This window comes from Hesperophylax consimilis, chromosome 1 (assembly GCF_061612785.1).
Source record: "Hesperophylax consimilis isolate HC1 chromosome 1, BYU_Hcon_1.0, whole genome shotgun sequence".
NCBI lineage: Eukaryota > Metazoa > Arthropoda > Insecta > Trichoptera > Limnephilidae > Hesperophylax > Hesperophylax consimilis.
In genome coordinates this window covers 12,419,383-12,443,960 of record NC_142836.1, presented here as the reverse complement: position 1 = coordinate 12,443,960, position 24,578 = coordinate 12,419,383, and the positions used below count along the sequence as shown (strand labels likewise).

The 24,578-nt window shown below is 33.6% G+C and overlaps 1 protein-coding gene across 1 annotated transcript in view; it reads right to left on the bottom strand.

The window, feature by feature from the left end:
* Positions 1–24,578, bottom strand: part of LOC149426289 (uncharacterized) — a 322,323-nt gene that overhangs the window by 32,481 nt on the left and 265,264 nt on the right. Inside the window, exons 8-25 of the mRNA XM_089648840.1 lie at positions 18,810–19,170; positions 17,859–18,030; positions 15,532–15,644; positions 14,684–14,847; positions 13,761–14,564; positions 13,212–13,409; positions 11,782–11,940; positions 11,132–11,323; positions 10,337–10,459; positions 10,089–10,239; positions 9,372–9,954; positions 8,850–9,163; positions 1,999–2,211; positions 1,768–1,864; positions 1,028–1,582; positions 798–936; positions 593–708; positions 386–481 (exon numbers count right to left, since the gene is read on the bottom strand). Coding sequence (XP_089504966.1) covers positions 386–481; positions 593–708; positions 798–936; positions 1,028–1,582; positions 1,768–1,864; positions 1,999–2,211; positions 8,850–9,163; positions 9,372–9,954; positions 10,089–10,239; positions 10,337–10,459; positions 11,132–11,323; positions 11,782–11,940; positions 13,212–13,409; positions 13,761–14,564; positions 14,684–14,847; positions 15,532–15,644; positions 17,859–18,030; positions 18,810–19,170 — 4,550 coding nt within the window. The remainder of the gene's footprint in view (positions 1–385; positions 482–592; positions 709–797; positions 937–1,027; positions 1,583–1,767; positions 1,865–1,998; positions 2,212–8,849; positions 9,164–9,371; positions 9,955–10,088; positions 10,240–10,336; positions 10,460–11,131; positions 11,324–11,781; positions 11,941–13,211; positions 13,410–13,760; positions 14,565–14,683; positions 14,848–15,531; positions 15,645–17,858; positions 18,031–18,809; positions 19,171–24,578) is intronic.

The window sequence follows — 24,578 nt, the reverse complement described above, 5'->3', positions numbered from 1 at the left end:
CACATTAATTAAACACAATACAGTTTTTCAATGTTATGTTTTTATATGTTAAAAATATGATCATGCCTGTTTGCTGGTGGTGAAGACTACTTCGTTAGTTACTGAACAGTATTTAAACATGGGCCAATCTGCTAGCAAACATCTGTATGGTAAAATACTGATTGATCCATTTACACGTGTACAAGTGATTTGTGATTACTTCAAATATGAAATAGCTGTTTTCCAGAATAAAATTGAGCTGATTGAAATACGCGATTTCGCGAACACATGGTCGAAATGCGCATTTTATTTGCACATGCGCATTTGCGGAATATTTGTTTATCAATTACAATATCGTATAATTAGTTACTTTATATTATTATTGGTGCCCTAAAATATAAATTACCTTTCTTCTGTATTTTTGGCCGTGCTGCACTTTCCACTGGAGCTTTGATGTAGTTCAATGGACTCAGTCTATAGCCAGCTGATGTCAGAGAGGTTTCTAGAAAACATGTAGGGTAGAGTTAATGGGTTTGTAAGATTTTAATTCTATGAAATGAAAATTTTACTCGATGAAAAAATAAACATTTTTGTAAAATGTTAATTAGTTTACCTATGTCTTCAGCTTCCAGAGAGCTAATAATTTTTGTTGGTTGAATTGAAGATCTTCGCCTCGGTAAACTACCGGGCAAGGAGACACTCTCATTCGATCCACTTTTTTTCCTTATTCTGTAAGTTATAAAGTGAGTCATTAATTTTGTCCTGTCAGCAAAGGGAAGTGGGAGAAAAAACAGATATCTAATCAATTATCTAACTACCTATGTGCCGATGTTCCGGAAGTGAACGCAGAAGTTGGTGATTTAGCATTGATTGCGTTTCCGTTTCCCGTTTTTCTTCTCGGACTTTCCCTCGGTCTTCTGTGTCTTCTCGGAGATACGCTTCCATTTGTTCCACTCGCTGAAAAAATTACATAAATAATTAACTGGTTAGAAAAAGTAAAGACTTAAAAAGTAGAGAGAAAGTTAACTGAAATTAACTTTATAATTACCTTCGGCTCTATATTGTTCACTAGAGTCATCAGAAGTCAGAACATTTAACGTGACTTTCCCATTTTTGGAAGCCAAGTCTTGTCTTCTCAGTGTATCCATTAAAAGTCCTTGACTCCTTAGGTGACTCGGTGCTATCTCTTTACTTCTCCCTTGTACTGGACTTCTACTCTTAGACTTTCTTTTCATAAATCTTTCTCTATCAGCTGCCCTCTTTGCTTCAAAATCTCTTTCTCTCGGTGTTTTTTCGTTCTCAGCCTGTCCTTTCTGCGAAGGAACGGTTTTGGATTTTTCAGGGAAACTTGGACTCTTTCGGATAAATATTGCTGGCGGAGCCTTCTCATCTAGACTTCTGTCATGGCTAGGTGTAATTTTATGCTGATGCTTAACCTCTGTCACCAGGGAAGATCTCCGATCCCAGTTTTCTTGGGATGGAGATAGAATATCTTCGGATTGTGGCTTAGAAAATTCTAAAGTAAAGTTTTTTCTTTTTCGTCGTCTTTCGTCCGCTGTCCACGGTCTATTAGAATTTTTATATTTTGTTGAATACTTATAAGCTGTAAAGTACGTTAACAAATTAATAGCATCACGTAAACTTTTTTTTTGTACATTTTTGAGGAACTTGTTTACAAAAGAACACAAAATACACAGCTACGGGTTGAACATGCACAACTTGCATTAGCAGTTTTTACGTTTTGACACCAAACAGGTACTAATGTAATTTCAGTTAGAATAAACTTACTTAACCCACCATCGTCGTCCTCGTCATCTACGGGACTTTCGTAATATCCTGAAGAAGAATAGTGACCACTTCTTTCATCATCTGAAATAGATTCACCCTGCCAAAAAAAAAAATAATTAGATGGATCAAAAAAATTCTAATCATTTCCCAATGTGAGTTTTTATTGTTTCAGATATTGTTTTAGTTACGTATGAGGTACGAAAAAATCATTTTGCATCAGTCGCTAAATACCTTGATAGTAGGAACAGTTTGTTCTTGCTGAGTAGGACTTGCAATCTGTGATCTTTGGACGGTTTCTACAACTGTATCCTCTTCAGTATCCTGTTTTTTCTTTCCATTCTTCTTTCTTCCTCCGCCAATATCTGGAACACTTCCAGTGAGACTATAACTGCCAGAAGAGCTGCTACTGCCTGTTGGAGATGGTGGGCTCTTTGTGGATGTTTGCTGGAAAAATTGGTCATTCTATTAAATTTTATCGCGTCAATCGACGAAGGCACGCAAAACTGATCAATAATACAATCACTTTTCGGATTAATTGAAATATTTTTTTACAATTTTTTTTCATTACTATCCGTAACATCACTACGATAAATATATATATTCAGTTAATGTTAAATTTTATGTTTTGTATAACTATTATGATATTTATGTTTATTCTTCAGGTATATTATTATGTGGTTTTAAGTTGAATATGTTACATCAAACAATACATTTTTCCTACCTTTAAACTATAACGCGCTGACGAAAAATCATTTCTCAATTGAATTTAACGGTTTTGTTAAAAAACCTTTTTGTAATTAGACTTAAACGTTCTCCGTCTTAGAGTGATTTATTTTTGGAGTATTATGCCGGGCTACCTCTTTCTTTAGTCATCTTTTCGGACCGTATTACAGCGTCCATCATCAGGGCAGATTTTAAAAATTTATTTATTGTAATATAAATAATTTTCGTTATATTGTATGTATAGTATACATTTTAATTTAATAAATAATACTGAATTATATTTTGAATGGTGTTTTTGAATTTAATGTAATTTTTTGTAATTTACAACTGGTGGTAATTGGTTAAACCATTTCACTCAACTATATTTATAAAATTGTTGGGCTGTTGTGGTGTTGCAGCACGGTTGGTTATAGAACCATGCACATTTGGTCTGTTGTAATCATATGGCTTATTTAAAATCATTTTTATTAATATTCTATGAATGATTTCTAAAAGCAAGAAAAAAGTTTTGAATGCACCACCCCAGGCAACAATTCCAAATAGTTCGTAATAGTTTAAGATTTAAAATGTTTCGTATTCTAATAAAAATTTACATTATTTTTCTTATCCTTTCTACTGTCGCTTTGTTTTGTAATTTCAACTTTATGTTACTGTCTAAAATTACACCAAGGTATTTAACATTAGTTTTAACTGTAAACTGAGCAGTCAGGTTTACATATATGAGAATTGATATTACAGTTATATGAGTGTATACATATGTTTAAATTCTGAGGAAAAGGTTTTTATAAAGAGTGAAAGGTATTACGCAAGTTTTGTCAGTATTTAATGATAATAAGTTTTGGTCGAACCATATTTTTATTAAGATAGATAGATAGATATTTTTATATCTAATTCGATCTTTCTTTGAGTTTCAACCTAGGTTAAACCCTTAGCTAATAATACTGTATCATCAGCATATGAGATAAGTTTAGATGTGATAGGTAATTTAAAAATATCATCGATATGAATCAAAAATAGAATAGGTCCCAGTACAGTTTCCCGTGAGATGCCAAAATCCGTGGTATGTGAATCGCTGAGAAAGCCATTTAACTTGACAAATTGCTCTCTGTTAAATATGTAATTTTTGATCCACGTTAAAGCTCTATTAGTTATTCCTTTTTTCGCTAATTTTGATATAAGATTAGAATGTAATATACTGTCAATTGCTTTTCTTTAGTCGACAAATAGACCAATGCATTTTTTGAAATTATCTAATGATTTATATATTTTAGATGTTAAATCTACGATAGCATCTTGAGTTCTCTCATGTTTTTTCTAAATCCATATTGATGTGCATTTAATATGTTATTTTCTTTAATAAATTTAAATAACTGTTTTTTTACGATTTTTTAAAATATTTTGGCAATGTTTGGTAAGAGAAATTGGTCTGTAATTAGTACTTACATTGGGGTCGTCAGATTTAAATAAAGAAGTAATAATAGTGCTAGTGGTTTGCAAAGTGATTCAGAATTTAAGTATTTCCACAGATATATTGTCATTTTCGGGGGTAGAATTAACCCTTAATTCATTAATAATTTGTTTAATTTAATTATATATATTTGTTTATGATTATTGAAAATTTGTTTGATTTAATTAATTTTTTCTGATTGGTTTATTATACAGCACAATGCAGAAGGGAAATTATTGGGACACATAAAGGGATTTATTGTATTTTTTATGGATTGGTAAATATAATTGTTTTGTATTTATGTTATTTTTTGATATTTTTTCTTTACAGCTTTTGATAATGTAAGCTTGTTTGCTCTGTCTTCGACATTTGGTACTGCTAGCAGTTTAAAAAGTGTTTTTGTTGGATAGGTAGAATTTTTTCAAAGAATTAATTTCTGATGTTTCTTTGTCGAACTTTTACCGAGTTAAGGTTGTTTTGTAAGATTCTCCCAACCTATAATGCCGTAGATGAGCAAAGAGTGAACAAGAAATAGTACAAATTTTTGATTATTTTCACTTTAAAAATATTTATTTACATTTTTCTTATTCTCTTAACTAGCTCTGTAATGTGGCTGTTCTAAATCAGGTTTTGATGAATGAACACACCGATATATTTAATTTCAGAAGAAAAGTGGATTACAGTAAAAATAGGATCATGTTGTTTACAGTTTACATTGTCACATTTGTTGTCGTGCATTATAGTATTAACGTTCTGTTTAGGTATTTTCTTTAAGAAATATGTTGTTTTTTTGCATTAAGTAGCAAGTTTTCATCAAATCATGATTTAAAAGTGTTAATGTCTTCTTTTGCAAGTTTGTTATCCAATTCCTATGCTTAAAATTATATAAGTAATATAGTATAATCTGTATAGGAGATTAACTGACCTATAATTTTCTGTTGGTAAATGTTATTTTGATATATTAGAAATAATAATGGTCCGAGGACCGTGCCTTGAGGGATGCCAAAGTGATGTAGTAAATGTTTGGTTTAATTTTACCATTTGAGATCTCTCTGTTAAGTAGCTTTCTATCCAAATTAGGGCTATGTGATCAAAACCATTTTCTTTAAATGTTTAATATAAGTCTTTCATGGGAATTGCTGTTGAATGCTTTATTTAAGTCAATGAATATTCAAATCAAATCAAATCAAAAATTATTTATTGTAAAATTAAAATTACAAAAGGTATAGCCTATGGGTAGACCCCATTTCTTCCAGCTAACCACATTTATTTAATTACAATGTTTATACAGATAAAATAACAATATACCAATGAAAAAATAAAAAAATACAAATATATATATACCAATAAAAATAGGTGTTTCATTTTCGTGAGGTTTTCACTCAACGTGTAGTGACATTTATTAACAAGGAAAGTGTTTAGTAACGATTTGAATTTGTGTGTATCTTGTATTTGTTTAATGTTATGTGGAAGGTTGTTATATGCTTTAATGGCCATGTAGTATGGTCCTTTTTGGAATATTGTTTTGTTTGCTTTTGGTATTAGTAAGTTTTCTGTGAGCCTTGTAGCGTATTTATGTGTTGAGTTTTTTAGTGGGAACTTGTCTGTAGATGATCGCACTAACATGCATAATTCCAATATATATATGTCTGTGACTGTCAGAATTTTCAGATTTTTAAACATAGGTCTACATGAATCTAAACGATCAGAGTTTGTAATTTTTCTTATGCATCTCTTTTGAATGATGAAAACATCTTTAACGTTTACCGAGTTTCCCCAAAAAATAATACCGTATTTTATTATTGAGTATACATAACCATAGTATGCGGCTATTACTGATTCGGTGTTTAATATTTTTCTTAAGGTACTCAGAACATAAGAAAAACTACTGATTTTAGCTACAATTTTTGAGACATGTTCTTTCCAGTTTATGTTTATATCTAATTCCATTCATAGTAGTTAACAGGTTTGGGAAGGTTCGATAATATTATTATTAATGTTTACATTTATATTTATAGGTGTAGCTTGCACTGGACAAAATTTTAAAATTTGGGTTTTGTTTGTGTTGAGTGATAGATGTTGCGATAACAGCCAGTTTGCTATTAATTGGCAAGTCTCGTTAACTTGTTTGTTAAATTCGTCAACGTCTCCATTACATTCAAACAACAAAGCGGTGTCATCAGCAAACATTGAACATTCTGTGCCAGCAATTATTGGAAGTTCGTTTATATAGATAAGGAAGAGGAGAGGCCCAAGAATGCTTCCTTGTGGCACACCCTTGTTTATTGTTCTCCATTTGGATTCTACCATGTACTGGACCATTTGTTACAATACATATATTTGATTTGTCCAGGTTACTCTGAATACTAGTTTGAAATTTTTGCAATGGAATCTTGAGTGCCTTTTCCCGCTGTGAATCGAAATTGATTTTCATTTATGGTTGAGTTTTTTTGTATGAATGCAGTTATTCTTTTTTTAGCAATTTCAAATTTTTATTTCGACTCATTTAATAAGAATTCTTTCTAACGTTTACGAAGAAATCATTAAATGCATTTGTTCCTTTTTTAGGTTCCTCGTTACAGTTTATTATATTGTTTTGTAGAAAGCCTGTGGCAGACCACGCTATCACAGGCACTTTATGATATTAATTTTCGTTTTCTGCATATTTTCCAAGATTTCGTTTTTGTTTTTCATTGGTATTTTTTTATGTGAGCGGCTAATTAATTGTTGTATTCTCTAAAATGATTATTAAACTTAGCGTTTTGTTTTGTTTCTTTGTAAAGCGATTCTTTATATCTTATGGATACAATTATTCCAAATAGGAGGTGTTATTTTGATATTCAATCGTAAAAGATCAATGGTTTCGTTGCTTGTGTGGCACGTAGCGACGTTTTATTGAAAGTAAACGATGTCCAGATCAATACCATCCAATTTTGGCTATGAAAAATTATTAATCATCTCTCGATAGCGCAATCCATTCACCGTAACTGTTAATCCAGCCTAATATTCGACAATTATGGTCCAATGACACCACCGGACCATAAACCGCACCAAAAAGTCACATTTTGAGGATAAAAAGGCTTTTCAACAATAACACTTGGGTTTTCCGAGCCCCAGATGCGACAATTTTGCTTGTTGACGAAGCCACCGAGGTGAAAATGGGCCTCTTCACTCCAGACGCGGCCCGTGACTGTAATTACCAGCAGTGCATTTCACTTTTAAAATGTACCCAGTCTGTAATTTAGGTGGAGCAAATTAATGAATGGGAACACCTACTGCAATTCATTCTATCTTCTAAGTTATATTTGTAAAATAACTGATTAAATAATACAAAATTATCTTGAAAATAAAGGACACTCAATTCATCATTGAAAATATAGCGAAACCGTTTGATTTCACCGCGAAAGAGTTCCAATGTGTTAATGTTGTTGCGTTAACATTGAATATTAGTATTTCTAAGCGAATCCATTCCAAACGCATTGGATTACGCATGATCAAATTGATGCAAAATTCACTCGCCGTCAAAGCACTTCGATAATGCACGGATGGGTTATGTATCTGCACTGCTCTAACACGTAATTTGACGTTAAGAGTGTAATCTGTCTCGCTCATGTCACCGTTTCGGCTACTTCGGGCTGTCTCGATACCGCCCGATGATGTTTTAGTAGTATGGTAAAAGTTGGTTTTGTGCATATTGGGGTATGCACGACCGCTTGCTCTTGCGCGGGATTTTTTTACTAGAAGATAGCTCAAATAATGACCTGACTTAAATTACGAATTTTTTACATCGATCACTGGGGCACAGATGTCGTGGTAATTTGTTATGTGGAGATTGAAGACAAGCAGTGCAATGCACAAATGCACGTACCAAGGAACCGCCTCTGCTTTACTCAAGATGATTTGCATTTGATTCATTCAAGTGAATTTTAATAATTTCAATACGTTGTTGAAGCGTGTATCATTCCATTTTTATCAATGGCAAGTTTCTATTTGTCAAATGTCAAAAAATGACAGCTTCAAAAGTAACATCTACCAAAATAGCGGGCTATTCAAAATAATAACTCTTATTGGAAAACCCTGTAATAATTTTTTTTGAATAATTTATCTAATTCATTAATCTATTTTGCAATATTTCACAGTAATCTTTGACGTTTGTATTTCGGAGTACAACCAACAATAATTCAGATGATAATTTAATAATCAAAGATTCGATATTATCAACAGTTACTTCTTTATTATTATTGGTAGTTTGTCCGATATCTTGACTTATCGCCTGAGGTATTAATGAATTACAATGTTGCAATATCATGTAGTGTAGTAATCAGTAGTTGAAGTTTTTATGATTCCCGAGATTATATTATTTATAACCTTGAAATTTGAGAAAATATGGTCAATGCATGATGGACGTTGCCCATTGACTTTTCTAGTATGTGAATTTATAGCTCTCTTTATTGTTCGATGTATGCATGTTCGAAAGATATGTCACCTAAAATTATTGTATTCGCATTTCTAATATTTAATAACTATTTAATTGGTTTAAGACCGTTTCAATCAAACAAACGACATAGTAATAAGTCAAGTTTTTCACTGTCCTGACCTTACGCGCCGTGCACTATTCACACCACGTTTTTTCGTAAGGCTGCCCGTATTTAATAAATATATGATTGTATATAAAATAATACATGTTTGTATATACATTTAAATAACATTACAAATGAATTTTAAATAGGCACCTATGAACTTACCCTATATTTTTAATTACGTAACTAAATACCCTTTCTTCACACCAATACCTTACCTTCAGGGCGGATAGTTTTTCATTCGGTAACTAAGAGCCAAGTGATAAATTTACAAAACATTTGTTTTACGTTTTAACCACTAGAAAACAAAGGTAAAAAGTGCATTAACATACTTTTGAACTAGAAGGACTTGCACTCGTGGCCCTCTTCTTGTGTTTCTCCCCCCTGCTCTTGGGGTCATCAAGCTGCGGGGTAGCATGCGGCGGTCTGGGGGAGGCCAGTTCCCCTAACCCATTGACCCCACTGCTCGCGGCACAGGCGCCCAGCACTCCCGCCGCCACCCGGTCTATGTGCCTGGGCATCGCCACGGGCGGGGGAGATAGCGATGGCACCACCATATCCTCCGCTATCGCCTCCACTCGCGCGAGGGAGTAAATGCTCGAGGCGCTCTCGAATGATGAGCCTTCGTGATTCTTAGATTCGGGCGCTGTAATTATATTACACGGTACTGTTACTGGGATGTTGGGGATTAATTGGGTTTTGTGTTTAAAAATAAATTAAATAACACGAGATAATCAGTTTTTGAAATATTTTAACCGAGTTAATGTTTTTGTCTTAAGTAAACCAACATCTCTTAATATTTACTAAACTAGTACAGTAAAATGGTTTGAAAATGACGTAATTTGGGTACTTACCACCGTGGTTGATATTTTTACTGCCACTTTTTTTGGAACTATCTGAATTAGCCGTAACGTAATCATCTGTCGTTGTTGTTGTGGTGCTTTCGGATACATCTGTCATATTTGTCTTACCAGAATCAGACCGTGCAAGCAAAAGATCTGGAACTACCGAATTCGATCCTTTGCCAGTGCCACTATTGTCTGGAGAATCTAGAGATCTGTGAGGTGTGTGGCTTGGAGTTAGGTCTGGAGTCTTCCCAGTAGGACTTTTCTTTTGAAGATCTCTTCTTCTTGACGGACTTAAAGCTCTCTCTCTTCGTTTACTGATACTTCCGCAGATATTTCGCTTTAAGGCACTATCTGGTAGTTCTATGGATTGGTCGTATTTGGTGATGGCTATGGTTGGTGCGTGCATACTTCTGATTGGTGAAGACCCTAATTTCATCATCGAATTGGTGGATGTAGGTTGCTTTGTGATTGGTGGGGCAATAGTCTTGCTGACTGCTACAGGAGATGGTACTTGTTGCTTTTGTGCTGGCTGTGAGAGAGTCGGTGAAGTTAATTCAAATTTTATTCTCGGAGATGAAGGTGATTGTGACTGAAATTTATTTATTGAAATATTAGAACGAACTTGATCGTAAAATTTTCGAATTTTAGATCGATCAGATTTTGCAAAATAAAATATCTTTGATACTGTTTACAAAAGCCAATTAAAAATATATTTATTTTTACCGCGTAGTCTAATTCCTCATCTAGAGCATCTGTGTCCATTGAACTTCTCTGCTGATGCTGCAATAAGAGAAGGTGTTTCCTTCTAGAATTCGGAGTTAGTAGAGATAAGTTTTTACCAGGACTGGCGGTCAAGGAACTCATTTCCGATATGCTGTAAAGTTTCAAAACATTTTTTTTAAATTCAGAAATATGCGAAAGAACTAACAATGGTGTATTTAGGTATTGAATAAAACATGTAAAGTTTTCACCTATTGGCCATTCCGTTGTCGGTTCCAGAATCAACCTGCAGAACTGTTGCTTGAGATTCGTTCCATATTCCATCGGAATGGTCCCTGTAAAAATAATGACGATCCTCGTTTGAACCGCGGGGACTGAGGATGACAGATTAATGGGTTGACACATGTTACATTTATAAGCCGTGCAATGGTGGAAAACATTGATTCATGCCCAAAAAAACATCAGATATTTTTAAAGGTAAGTAAATTTTTCATTTGCTATGAATATTTTACAAATTATTATTGTATTTGCTAACTAAACCAATAATTGCAAATTTTACTTTTCAACATTTCTTTAGGCATTGACATAATTTAAATAAAAGGAACACGACATTACGGGGTAAAATTTGAAAAACATGTAAATGCTATGAATCAATCGATAACAGGGGTATTTATATACATTCAGAGGAAAACACTTTAAAGGGATATGAGCTAAGGGCACACTTCAGAAAAAGGACACAAAAATGTTAGCATCTAATTTAAATTTCTCATTCGTGATTTAAAAAGCGGGTTAGGTGTAAAGACTTCATTCTTTCATCATATATGACAAACATAAAGCATGCAGTGTTTTAAATGTTATTTGTGAAAACAGCATTGCAATAGTCATTGAAAATCAATTACCTTTAAAATAAATTACAATAGCATCGTTTCATCGTTGGAAATCAATTAATGCAAATCTTGAATGATTTTAAATAAAGAGATTTTGTGTAGGACATATTCGTTTTCAATAAATGATTAATTATGATTTTTATCAATTATTTTAATTACCTAGTTAAATCTGCTGTGAGAGAATCACTCGATGCGAATGGCGATATTTTGGAATCTGGTACAAGACAAGAAGTAGGGACTACCGAGTCTCCATCATCAGGGCTGCTGGGATCCTTCTTGCTCCTCTTCAGCTGTTGGTGACCTTTCTCAATGTCAGATTGGGGAGAAGTAGGAGTGGACTTAGCTAACGGTCTGAAAAGAAATGTTATTCAAATCAAATGACATCACTTTTCATCTCCAAAATAAATGAAAGTCAATACAGGGTATTTTAATACATTTTGTTAGTGAAATAACTAGTGGCTTACAATTTGAAATAAATTTTTTTTGTGCATTTAGTTTGAAAACCACTAAAATTTAAGCAAAAATCATAAAAGCTGACGAAAATGTAGGATTTTACTTTTTCTACTCTCAATGTCAATGATAAGTAATCTTATCCATATATTTTTTTTAATAAACAATTTGATGATTAAAGTGGAATTCCACTACCGATGAATGAGCTAGTGACAGTAAATTAGTTCTTAAAAATCCTACCGTGAGATATATGAAAAATAACAATAATTTTACAAACAAACCATAAAATAAAGCATTGAAAAAAAAATTCTGACTACCTATGAATATAAAACACCAATAAATAACACTGCTGTTCGTACCGTCCATCGGGCCCATTTTCAGGCACATCACTACCCGGAGCCGAGCTGCCCTCTTCCAGGCTAATGCTCCTCTTCCTAAATATTCCTTTCTTATAGCAAACAATGTTCTCGTGGAACTCCTCGTCCACGGACTCTTGGGCCTGGAGGGCGCCATTGGGACTGCAAGAGCACAGCCAGAGTTAGGAGTAGGTTACAGCCACCGACCAAACACATAAACACACAGTAGTTCCAGTAGAATCCACACATTTTCTACGTAAAATAAGCAATACTACCGCGGAACTCGGTATAGCACATAGGTATCCATAGCAGTTCCAGAATATTCCATACCTTTACCCATTTGCAGAAAGCAATAATCCCATGAAAATCGGATACAAATACGTTTAAAATAATTGACAGAATTCATGAACATAGTAGTTCCTGTGATGTCCATAGATTTCCTCAGTTAAACAAGAAATACGCAACGCAAGACCTGTGAAAATTTCACTGAATTTTGTTGTATATAAAAAAACACTTGGTGGTTCGTGTATTTTCTTGAGTCTTTAATGAAGCGATTCATATTGAAGCATCAAATTTTATATCAGTGGCACTGATAGATCGTCGATTCTAATACTTGTACATAAGCTGACACCATCGATCACCTACAATTTATGTTATAAACTAAGAAAAAATGCCAAAATCAAACATAAAAAAGGAGAGGTAACCAAATTAATTTTTCCGTTCAACATTTTCTTAAGTTGGAATTTTTTGACTTTTCATGATGGAATTATTATTTTTTAGTACCGGAAAGTAAATAACTGCTAGTGGTCAATATAAATTATTAACAACATGAAAAACCTTACGAGAAACTACATTAAGCTTAGGACGGGTTGTTTCGGAGAATTTGAACAATTCTTCAAATTTCAAAGTTAATTTTCAAGTTCTGTGAAAGATTTTTTCAAGTTCTGTTATTATTTCAGTTCTGTCAACCTACTAGCCTATAATGATATAATAACAGATCTTGGATAGGACATTCACAGAACCCGAAAATTAACGTTGAAATTTGATGAATTCTTCAGATTCTCCGAAACAACCCGTCCCAAGTGTTTCATATTAATGATGACAATTTGTGTAAATCCTACAGACAAGGGGTGAATATTTTAATGGTCAATCATGTACGAGTACATTATCTGTTTACTTAAGATTTTTTCGAAAACTCCGAGAGATATTTTTGTGTGATTTTTAAAATGAACGAGTTTTTTGAGGAATTGTCCACTATCCAATATAGTCAGGTATGTTTTTAGATAAGTGGGACATACATACTTCAATAGTTAAATGAAATACTATAACATTACAGTACGGAACATTTCCTAAATACTAAAACGCAAGGTACAAACACTAAATCTTTACGTAAAGTAGGCTTGATTTATTAAATGAGTATTTAAAAATACTACCTAAACATTCCATTGACAGCTATCGGCTGCTTAAAGATGCCTTCATCCTTTATTGGCGTATGTTGGTAGTAATCGTAGTCATTTCCAAAGTCTATTTCACTTGTTACTTTGACATTTTCATGACTGGTTGACATTACGAGCGGCGCATCTTTGACCATATCTTGATCCACAGAGTTTTTCATTAGTTCGTGTCTTCTCCTAAAATAAAAATAAAACATATATTCAAAAGTTACTAAATGTCTGGCAGATTTATGGCTTTACTTTAACTCCGTTATTTTAAACCTATTCAATGTTTTTCGTTTCGATTGCTAGCAATTCAAGATTTGGAGCAATTTATCAAAAGCCGACAAGCCTCATAAATTTACATTTATTTTCATAGCCGTGTTATGATAAAATAACTGACGCACGCCGGTGCCTAATGCAAGTAAAATAGAAGGGCGATATCGTGAAGCGAGGCGAAAAACATTTATTGGAACATATTGTATGTTGCATTGAAAACGAAATTTGATAATTACTGAGATATAATGTACATAAAAAATGCTTGATCACCTGTCTAATAAAATTTCTCCTTCTGACAGTGTTTTCTGAAGCATTCTTTTTTTGGCTCGTCGTAAAACAAGAGGAGACTCGGCATTAATTTGCGGCTCGAAATCAATAAAGATCTCCTTCTCCATCTTTTCTGTATCCGTCGTAGTTGTAGTAGTCTGTGATGTTTCAGTGGATACCGAGTTTTCTGATTGTAGCGTAGAAGTCTTGGATAGCTGTCCAGATGTTTGTTTCTGAATTACTCCTTGAGTTGATATAACTGGAGCTTTTGCTATTGGTCCATAGTCTACTTTCATCATTTGTTGCGCTGCAATCTTCTGTTGTAGATAGTCTAAATTCTTTTGGTTTAGTTCCATGCTTTGCTGTATCTTTTGCATGTCTTGCACTAATGAATGTTCGTCTATAGTATCGTCTCTGTCATCCGTGTGTATGAATTGGAAGTTTTGTCGAAAGTACTCTTGACTATGATCTCTGGGTAGCTTTGGGAGGTCCATGCTTGGTGTAGATTGTCTCCTGGGTAATGTGACAGAAGGAGTGTTGCTTCTTGATGTGTTTGTTCCTGCTGATAACGCGCTTGATGGGTATTGAATGTCCTGGTTATCGACGATGGTGACTTGTTTCTTAGGGGTAGATTCTGGAGGTGTAGATAATGGTCTAGGAGGGGGTGTGGCGATAGAACGAGGAGGGGGCGTAGCAATAGAGCGAGGAGGTGGGGTGGCTATTGATCTAGGTGGTGGGGTAGCTATGGATCTAGGGGATCTTGGCTCTTCGGAATGCGTCCTTTGTAATCGATCATGTTCCATTTCACTGCACAGAAAAAAACAAAAATTAGATATTTTATATGAAAGACAATATTTTTCAAACATATTTTTTATTGATTTGTTAGCAAAGCGTTGAAATTGAAATAAATATAAAGTTGTTTTTACCTTTCACTGAAGCTTACTGAAGATTGGTGTTCGTAGGTGATTGGGGACAGTGGCTCCCCCTGAGCATCGAACTTCCCTCCCGTGGCTTCTGAGAAACTTTTCAGCAACTTTTTTCCATTATTCCCATTCAGTCCTCCATTTGTCTGGACACCTTGGGCTACCATCTTTACCTTGAAAAGGGTATATTGTTATTGTTCGAAAGTATTACTTTTAAAGAATACTTTAGAAGAATAAAAAAACTTTTGGGAATAAATTCTCCCAACGAAATAATATTTTTGCGAGAAGTTTAAACGGACATAAACTTAAAGGTTTATATGTACAACAATGCCGATTTGAAATTCAGCGTTCATAAGCCTCGTAGTAAATTTGTCTATGCACTTGACTTACAATTAATTTGCGTGTTAAATTACCTCCCAGCCCTAAATTATACTTTTGGTCATATTTTAGGGCCACAAGTCTGGGTTTGGTGAAACTTTTCATTAATTTTATTATCAAAAAAAAATAAACAAAAAATGGCACAATACAAAAATAATCCCAGTAAATAAGTACACGTAAAAGCCGAGACCAGAACAACAACAACAAAAACTTTTTTACATTTGTTCAAAATATACGAAAAAACCAACGCATTTGATGCCTGAAGGCGCGCCACATGCGGGTTTTTTTTTGTGAAAAACCTGGTTTTAAAATTGAAACATAATTAATGCTGACCGACTACATAATGTATAAAAATTTCTCGTCCGCCAATCTACTGACCATTCAACTTTTTTCAATGCAAAGTATGTTTCATTCAAATTTGTGTTTGTTTTAAACCGTATTTTTGAGAAATTTAATTAAAATACCAGACTCACCCGTTTGGCAGTTCTGGGACTGAGAGATAAATAGTTCGGAGGCAAGGGTTTTCTTCCAAGGCATACTTCGGTTTGAGTAGCTTGTGTTTTCATCGGTCCTCTTTTAAGTTTCTCTGAAATAATATGTAAATTCGTTCAACGGTATTGAATGAAATAAAATAAAATAATAATTATACTTTCGAAAGTTGCTATAACTTTGTGTTCCACTATAAATAAATGAAACAATATAACTTTTTATATAATAAGATATATTTTTTAAATGCCGACCGGTTTCAGAACAACCGTTCCTTCCTCAGGACAAACTATACATATATTATAATTTTATTTTGCCCTGAGTTTGTTCCGAATATTTTGCTATAAACGGTCGGTGGCTGAGTTGACATCGCGTTTTGGTCCCTCCCAGGCGTAGTGTGTTCAATTCCTCGGCTGACAAAGTCCTCCATTACAACACAAGCAACATTTTCCGCTTACTGTGGTGGTATTAGGAGATTTTCAAATATTGTCAGGTTATTCGCAACCCAGGAACGTTAGTCTTTCTTTAAAAAATTTTTTTTTCATTTGTTAAATAATAACCATTTTATATGTTGATTAAATTTAAATAGCAAATCAATATATTTGTTGATATAATTTATGGCTAGTATTCATAAAAATCTATTGAAAGATATGATTTTATATTTTCACGATCAAAAAAGTGTTATCGTTATTTATGGTTGGGTTACTATGCCAAGTTGCGATTTATTCTTTTTCAGCCAACAATTAGAACACTGCCCCGACGGTGGACACTGTAACCGCTGTCTGAAATGTTGTCTAAAGTAGGACAAAATGCAACACGGCGTAACAACGCAACAATCAATCACAATAATACTATTCTTATTGTATTTTAAGTGGTTGTAAATATTTTTATGAAATTATTTCGGAACACATTTAAGACTTTCATAAATATAAAATCGCGAAAATGAGTTTCTCAAGTCAGTAAATAAAGGCTGTTAAAGTTTTTAATATATTCGGAAAAATCTTAACTCAAAATGAAATATCTTCCGACGAGTTTCTGAATACTTGGTTGGCAGTTTCCGAAAGGTGTGGTGTTCGTATTTTCTTTATTAAAACCAATATTTTAACGGCGAAAACCTTTCGAGAAATCAATAATTTGATAAAAATTCGTGAATTTTTTCAGGTAAAGTTATTTCTCTTCGGACGATATTCGGCAAGTACATTCGTATCTTTGATCACGAAGCAGAAAGTGATTTTTGTGGTATTTGAAATCAGGTGCTGTTAGTATTTGAAAAAAGGAATTTTGATACTTTTATTGCTTATAGTTCGACTTTGCAAAATAAAATAATATTTTCATTTGACTAGCCAAACAAATGAATAATTCATTTTACACCCGGACAAAATGATTGCGGGAAATAGACACAAATGTACATTGATAAACTGGAATTATTTCATGAAAATCTTAATAAGACCGATCTATTTTAATTTTGGAAAGCAATGCATTTTTAATTCTAAAGTTAATGCCCGATGCGAGTTTCAAACTTGTAATATACCACTTCTAGCCAAGTCAACTAACAACAGGAATATCGATCAAATCACTACATCAGTTGGACTTTATTGCTAAAGGTTACTTTACTAATCACTTTTTGCAACACCGGCAACAAAATACTACAATCACGCAAAAGCGTGAGCAGGGCTCCAAAGCGCGATCACTTTGTGTAAAAAAAACAAACTGCGAACATTTCATCTCATTATATTTTTAAGAAAAAAGTTTTAAAAAATACGTAAAGTAATACCTATTTATTATATACTAGCGCAGACCCGTGAACAGTCACGGGATATTATAATTGTAGGATTTGTAAACCTGAACGTAAAAATATTTGCCCCGCGATCATTGCTTTTCAAAAACAAACATTGTTGATATACCTATCAAATGAACACCATTAGTTAAAATTACGACATCTGCCAACATTTTAAATAAGGAAATATAAATTAATTAAAATAAAATAATTTTGGTTCCTACTTCATGGTTATTAAAAGCCAGTATTTTAATTATTAATAAATTAATAAGTCAAACATTTGTAAGAATTAAAAAAAAAATAAGTTTTTAAAAATAATTTGGTAAATCACGTTAATTTTTTTATAATAGCATTCGAACAAATTGTGGATTGCCAATCTTTCAACACACAGACCTTAGAAAGAAATAGGCTATGATCATAGTTTGTATTGGCTACCTGAACACACACACTTTCGGTGTAAGATTGCTATACCATCCCCAATAAAAACAAACGCTTTGCATTTGCTCGAATATTACATAGTAATAGGTCAAAGCTCACCCAGAACCACAACTTTGGTAGAGTCATCTTGCGACAAGGACGTCTGCTGGCTCACGGGCATGTGATGCTGGGAATGCATGGACACCATGTGCTGGGGAGGGAAGTGCGGACCAACGATTCCTTGGTGAATCTGGCCATGGACGGGTACTGGGCCATTTAGGTACACCTGATTCTGTGTGAATTTTTTTTTATTTAAAACACCTTGCATAGTAGAATACTTAAAAATCTAGTAGAGCATAAAAAACCATAGTAATATATCATGTGTCCAGAATACTGCATTCTGTTGAATTTTTGTGACCAAATGTGTACTCCTGTGAGAGTGACCCAGGGACAGGTTAAGGAATAGGTGAGTTGTCTGGGTCGAAGAAGATAACCTGAGCACCTTCCTATTTACCGACGATTATGTTATCAACTATCCGAGAACATCATCGTCATCGCAAAGAAGGTGCTATATCTAATATCAATATTACCGAGCACCATCGATATTTGGTGTCGGTTTAATTAATGTAGCACTAAGAAACAATGTAGAGCTAACCGCATTGACATCTCAACGGGAAATCAATTGTGACGCACTACGTAAGACTACATCATTATGACATGGCTTGTGAGATGTAGGCTATACCTGACTCCGTTGTAGATTGTGGGTAATGTGATAGGAGTGGCGCACCTGGAAATGTCGCAAAACTTTACATTGTATTTCTGAACGTCGTACGAAAATATAATAAATATATCAAAACGATCACCCTAGTGCCGGTCATTTGTAAAAAAAATGGTTTTGCGACATATTAAAGAAATAAAAACAGTCATGCCATGAATTCCTACCTGATGGTATAAGAAAACAAAGCTGAAATATAAATACTTGAAATAAAACTGAACCCCGCCCGCGCGAAACCTTAAATAACAATATATAGTAAGAACTGTATTTTATTATATATTTATTTTCTAAGGTACCTGTGGAAAGTGCCCGACACCAATCTGAGACGGGAAGGGCTGCGATCCTTGCGGCATCACAGGCTGATAGTTCGGCGTGAAGGACTGTTGGGGCATGGGCAGCATACTCTGCCCCGCCTGCATGATGCCTGGACCAGATTGCATGATGACCGGACCGGCTTGCATGATTCCCGGACCCGCCTGCATGACGCTCGGGCCCGTTTGCTGCATTTGGTGCTGCATCTGCATCTGCTCTGGCCGTTTCCTCCCGTCCAGAAGGCGCTCCGTGCCGTCACGCATTCGCATCCGGCGGGATCCAATCGACGCCGCATCCTCAAACGACGTGAGCGTGTGAGAGCGGGCGAAGCTGACGTGTTTGGTCCTGTTCAAACAGGATCGGACATGATGAAAGCAAATTATGAACGGTTTTTAATAATGACAATCATGCGTAACACTGAAAGCGTTCGGCTCAACCACTAAAACATTTAAAACTTATTTACTTGCACATTTAGATAGTAGATCTGTAGATTTAGTTCAAAATGAGATAAGGTCAAAATGACAATCCATCCGTTCGAGAGTTATACCAAAGGAAGATAATAATAATTTGATTGGTAAGGTAAACCATTTGTGTGTAGGTACCTAATTAAGATCGAATTATATAAAACTGAAGAGGAGAAACAATGTAATGAAATGGAAATGTCATACTTATCATAAACTGTAAAATTTCAACTAACCATTATATTGATCTTAGATCACAGATAACTACTTTGTTTTTTTAATACCATTCGTACTCACCGGCTCAAAGGAATTCATTATTTACCCTGGAAGATTTCAATATTCCTTTCAGAAAAAAACAGGTTAAATGGACGCTTAAGACCTCTACAACTCAAGTTGGAAATGACGTTTCAAGCAGAAAATACTTAAACCTTCTAAGGCACGTCGTTAGAGTTTACCGTAGATTTGCTGCTTATGGGTACATATTTTCGATGTTATACATTAGTTATTAATTCTTAAAAATAAGTTTTGTGAAGAGTGGGATTATTTTGTTTTTATGTTTAAATCATAGACATCCGAATTGAAATCATTCCAATGCGAGTTGCTTGTATACTGACAAATCATAGAAAGAGAAACTAGTCTATAATCTAATTTAATCCGCAGATGGTCTATCAATTTCAAAGTCTATGGTTAAAATGGATGTTTGTGAAATACAATAAATCAATTGAAAGCACAAACCAGTAAAATGAATTTACGTAGGCACGTTAAAAGGATTATTTTATCTTGGTTCTGAAATACCTTCGTTCTGGAGTTTATTTCTAAAAGTAATATATGACTGGTCAGTGACTGAGGTGGCATCGCGTTTGGGTCCCTCTCGAACGTCGTGCATTCAATTCCTCGGCTGGCTAAGTCCTCCATCACGACACAAGCACCATTTTTAGCTAACTGTGGTGCTAGTAGGACATTTTCAAATATTTTCAGGTTATTCGTAACCCGGAAATGTTTGTCTATCTTTTTTATATTAATAAAAATAATAATTAATAATATTTCTGTTCTCAGTAAATCACTAGTACAGGAGTTCCTTCCCAAATTACACGCACCTGATTCATCCAAAAACGTGTTTCAAGGCAGTTTACACGTGTTTTTGACACATTTCACAAAAAAATAATTTGATGAAATCGCAAGAGGATCATTTTACGATGAAAGCAACAGCGGTCCGCACCAAAGCGTCCACTAAGCGAATAACGTAAACCTGCGTTGAAAACTAATCGCCAAATTGCCTGTTTACAGTGGCCTCCCGGTGTTTTCCCGCACGCTCCCCGGGGCGAGTGGGATCCCAATTAGTCTGATAGGTTTTCGAAGCAGTTTAGTCCCGGGTGGTGTTCGTTGTCTTACTATCTTCGAAACTGAAGCTGCTAATAATTAACTAACTGATAAAAAACAACAAGCTCATTTTATACGCCGAAGTAGGTATAGTACATATTCATGACCATGGTTATATATTGGGTGTCGAAGTTTCTAAACGATAGCGCTTCACAACAGAGAATATGTAAATATATATATTCCTTCAAAAATTTAATTCTACGGATAGATACAAGAATATTCAAATTCAAAAAAAATATTTACTGCCCAAAAATACAGAGTACAAATGGTATAGCTTAAAGGTTACATCCTATTTCTTCCAGCTAACCCAACACATTATATTATATAACCCAAGAATTACATCTTAAAAAATAAAATAAAAAATAAAAAGCATAGGTATTTAATTTATGTGAGGTATTCATTTAAAGTGTAGTGAAATTTGTTTAAAAGAAATGTTTTTAGTGATTATTATTATTATTATTAATCACTCAAGCAATGAAGATTTCCGGGTGTTTTTGATTTAATTTGACTTAATTAATATCGTAGCTCCAAATATAAATTTAAAATGCATATCGATGGTTTAGATTTTAAAAAAAAGTATCTTCAAAAACCATAAAACTGAGAAAACTGCTATCGACTTTTGCAAACTTTCGAAAATTAGATTTTATTATGTAGAAAAAGTTTTCTTTTCCATTAATTAATATTTATATCTGATGTAAATACAATATTTTGAAATGGATTTTTTTATATGACACTTCACAAGAGCTCCCGGTCTGTGCAGTGTCAAGACAGGGGGACAATGTTGCCACTCGGTTTGGCAGCGTTGTGCGGCGGGTAAAAAAGATAAATATTTTTTAGGATATACAAGATAGGCGTATCTTGATATATATATATACTTATAAAAGAATGGCTTGATAATTTACAATACGTTTTGTACCTTAATATAATTAGGAGGGTAAGTATAGGGGAGATGCAATATTTGAACCCAATAAATATAGGCCATTTTCATTTACATTTCAGTACTTAACTCATTTTCGAACAAAATTGGAGATACGGTATTTTAACTCTAAGCCATCGATATGAATTGGAGGTACGGTATTTTAACTCTAAGCCACCGATATGAATTGGAGGTACGGTATTTTAACTCTAAGCCACCGATATGAATTGGAGATACGGTATTTTAACTCTAAGCCATCGATATGAATTGGAGGTACGGTATTTTAACTCTAAGCCACCGATATGAATTGGTGATACGGTATTTTAACTCTTAGCCATCGGTTTGAATTGCAGATACGGTATTTTAACCCCAAGCCATCGGTATGAAATGCTTACTTCAGCTTAATGCTAGTGAATCCACATAGGTTTCACCGTTATCCCAAATTTTTAGGTTTTATAAAAAAATGTTAATAATCGTAAAATATATATATTATATTTTGAATTTGCAATAGGTACTTTTAGTTAGTTATGGGAATCGGTATAAATAATAATAAGTCTTTTGAAACTAATGATATATACATACGATACAAGAATATCGAATCAAAAAAGTAAACAAGCAAATCAAATTATCGGGAGATTGTTAGAATAAAAAATACGTTGAAGTGTATTTTCCAATGATAATAGAGGTGAGATAGATAGTGGTATCAAAATGATTTTAAAGACGTTAAAAAATCAAAGGACTCTAGGACAAGTTGCGCGATTGTTATCAATGGACATATTAATTAACTATGATATAATCTTTAATGGCCTATATTTTATATTTTAAAACACAAATATATAAAGTAGAAAATATCCGTACTAGATATTTGCTTTAAGTTTTCATTAAAAAAATAATTATTCAATTTAGTTAAGTATTTTCGCCTCTGATTCACTTTTAAGTTTTGTATGAAAAAAGGTCGCTCAGCCGTTCTTCTTGAAAGGGGGAGCTTAAGATTTATTATTCCCTCAAATTGGAAAGAAAGGAGAACAAATTTTATTTTTAAGTCTTCAGTGGAAAAACCTAGAAAATCTTATTCAAGGACGTACAATACCACTGGTTGTGTTTAACTGTAATGTTATTGGTGTTCTTATAAAAAATTAATTCTGTATTTTTCTTCAGAGGTGCTCAACCATTTATTTAATTGACTGTGAGAAGTGGAAGCACCCTACGGTGTAGATTTTTACCGCAGACCCGTGAAAGCCGTAGGATATGCATATTCATTCTTAGCAATTATTGAAAAAGGATTTGAATTTGCTTAACAAATTTGGATTCGCGAATATACAAATGATAAATGCATGACGCCGTCAATTATTTGTCTCTCTCTTCATATTTCTTCCATTTATTATTTTACATGCGGTCTATTATTAAGGTTGTAGATATAAAAAAAATTCTTTCAGTTTCAAATTATAGAAATTAATGAACTATAAAATTCATTGAAAAAAAAACATATTGTATATTTTGTGCTTTGTAATACGTTAGTTTCATAGTGGATAGGAGAAGAAATTCCGAATCTTGCTATTTTAAGACACCACTTCGAAGTGTTCCATTGTGGGAAGGATATAGTTGAACTCGTATAGTCAATAACCAACAAATGATACTTCTGTAACTACGGAAGCAACTTAATCTATTCATTAGAGTGAAATGGAGTGCTGAAACTGTTGTGTTCACATCAAAGCAGAAATTATGTTTAAGGATTATTTAGTGGTTCATCTACTAAGCGAATCCACTTGTGACAATGGATTAGAGACTTTGCGATCGTCGAGATTCTAGATAAAATGACTTAATGATATCACAATTCAATTTATGTCTTAGCTGGAAATAAAAATTAGGCTTAACTGTGGAGTTCACCTTTGTTTTTTAATAAAATAATGTACCTATAACTACAGATCTTTAACTCCCTTTATAAAGATTTTCAGTAACACTAATAATAATAATAATTTGACAATTTGTGAAAAATTACCTCAAAGGCGCTGAACAAATTTTACTTACTCAGTTCTTCCGTATTATTTAAATACACATGCAGAAAGATACTTACTTACCTGAATTTATTGATCCCTAAATTATCCATAATAATGTATATTTACATATTTTAGTTACTTACAACAACCGGACCGTGAAAATTTTTGACTTTTTATACAGGGTGTTATGGGATGTACCTGATTAACTTTCACCAGTGTTTTTTCACATTTTTTTGGAGAAAAAATTTGAAACAAAATTTAGTCTCCAGTGATTTTTAAGGATTTTTTTTCAAAATTTTACCAAATATTTATAAAAAAAAAACTCGAAAAAAAAATCATTCACATGTCGTCACTGGTTTCTCAGCCGAGTAACCACCCAACCTCTCACATCAACTCTAGGTGTCCAATCCCTACTAATGTTCTTTATTTTTGTGGAAAAAAGACATTAACATTTTTTTCCAGATACCAAAATTTCATTTACATTTTTACTACAAATAATGTCAAGTACGTCCCTTAACACCCTGTATAGTAGCAATTCAACGCATCGCATTAAATAATTATATTATTCAGTGTGTGATATAAGGTAGGGACTCATGGATAGCTTAGTCATGTAAATTAGGTTTGCAAGTACACATGATTATCTGAAGTGATGCGTTTTAAGCTTTACTCTGAATTCAGTCGCTCTAATCATTCCAGGTTGTAGGACCAAAAGCACGCTCACCGGACTTAGTATCAGGTGTGCGCTTTGATTCTGCTTTACTTCCGATACCTGATGACGACGCTAATAAAAGAGTTGACTATCGTGAATTGGTACTTTCAGGAAATCACAATTCCGATAAATAATATTGACTTAAATACCATCTATAAAAGCATAAACGTCAGCCAGCGAAGATTTTTGAGACGTTATGAAATTTGGGAATATTGATATAATTATAATTGGTTGAGTAAGGTTATAAAATCACCTTACCTTGTTTTGATAATAAATTGTCAATGTTTGCG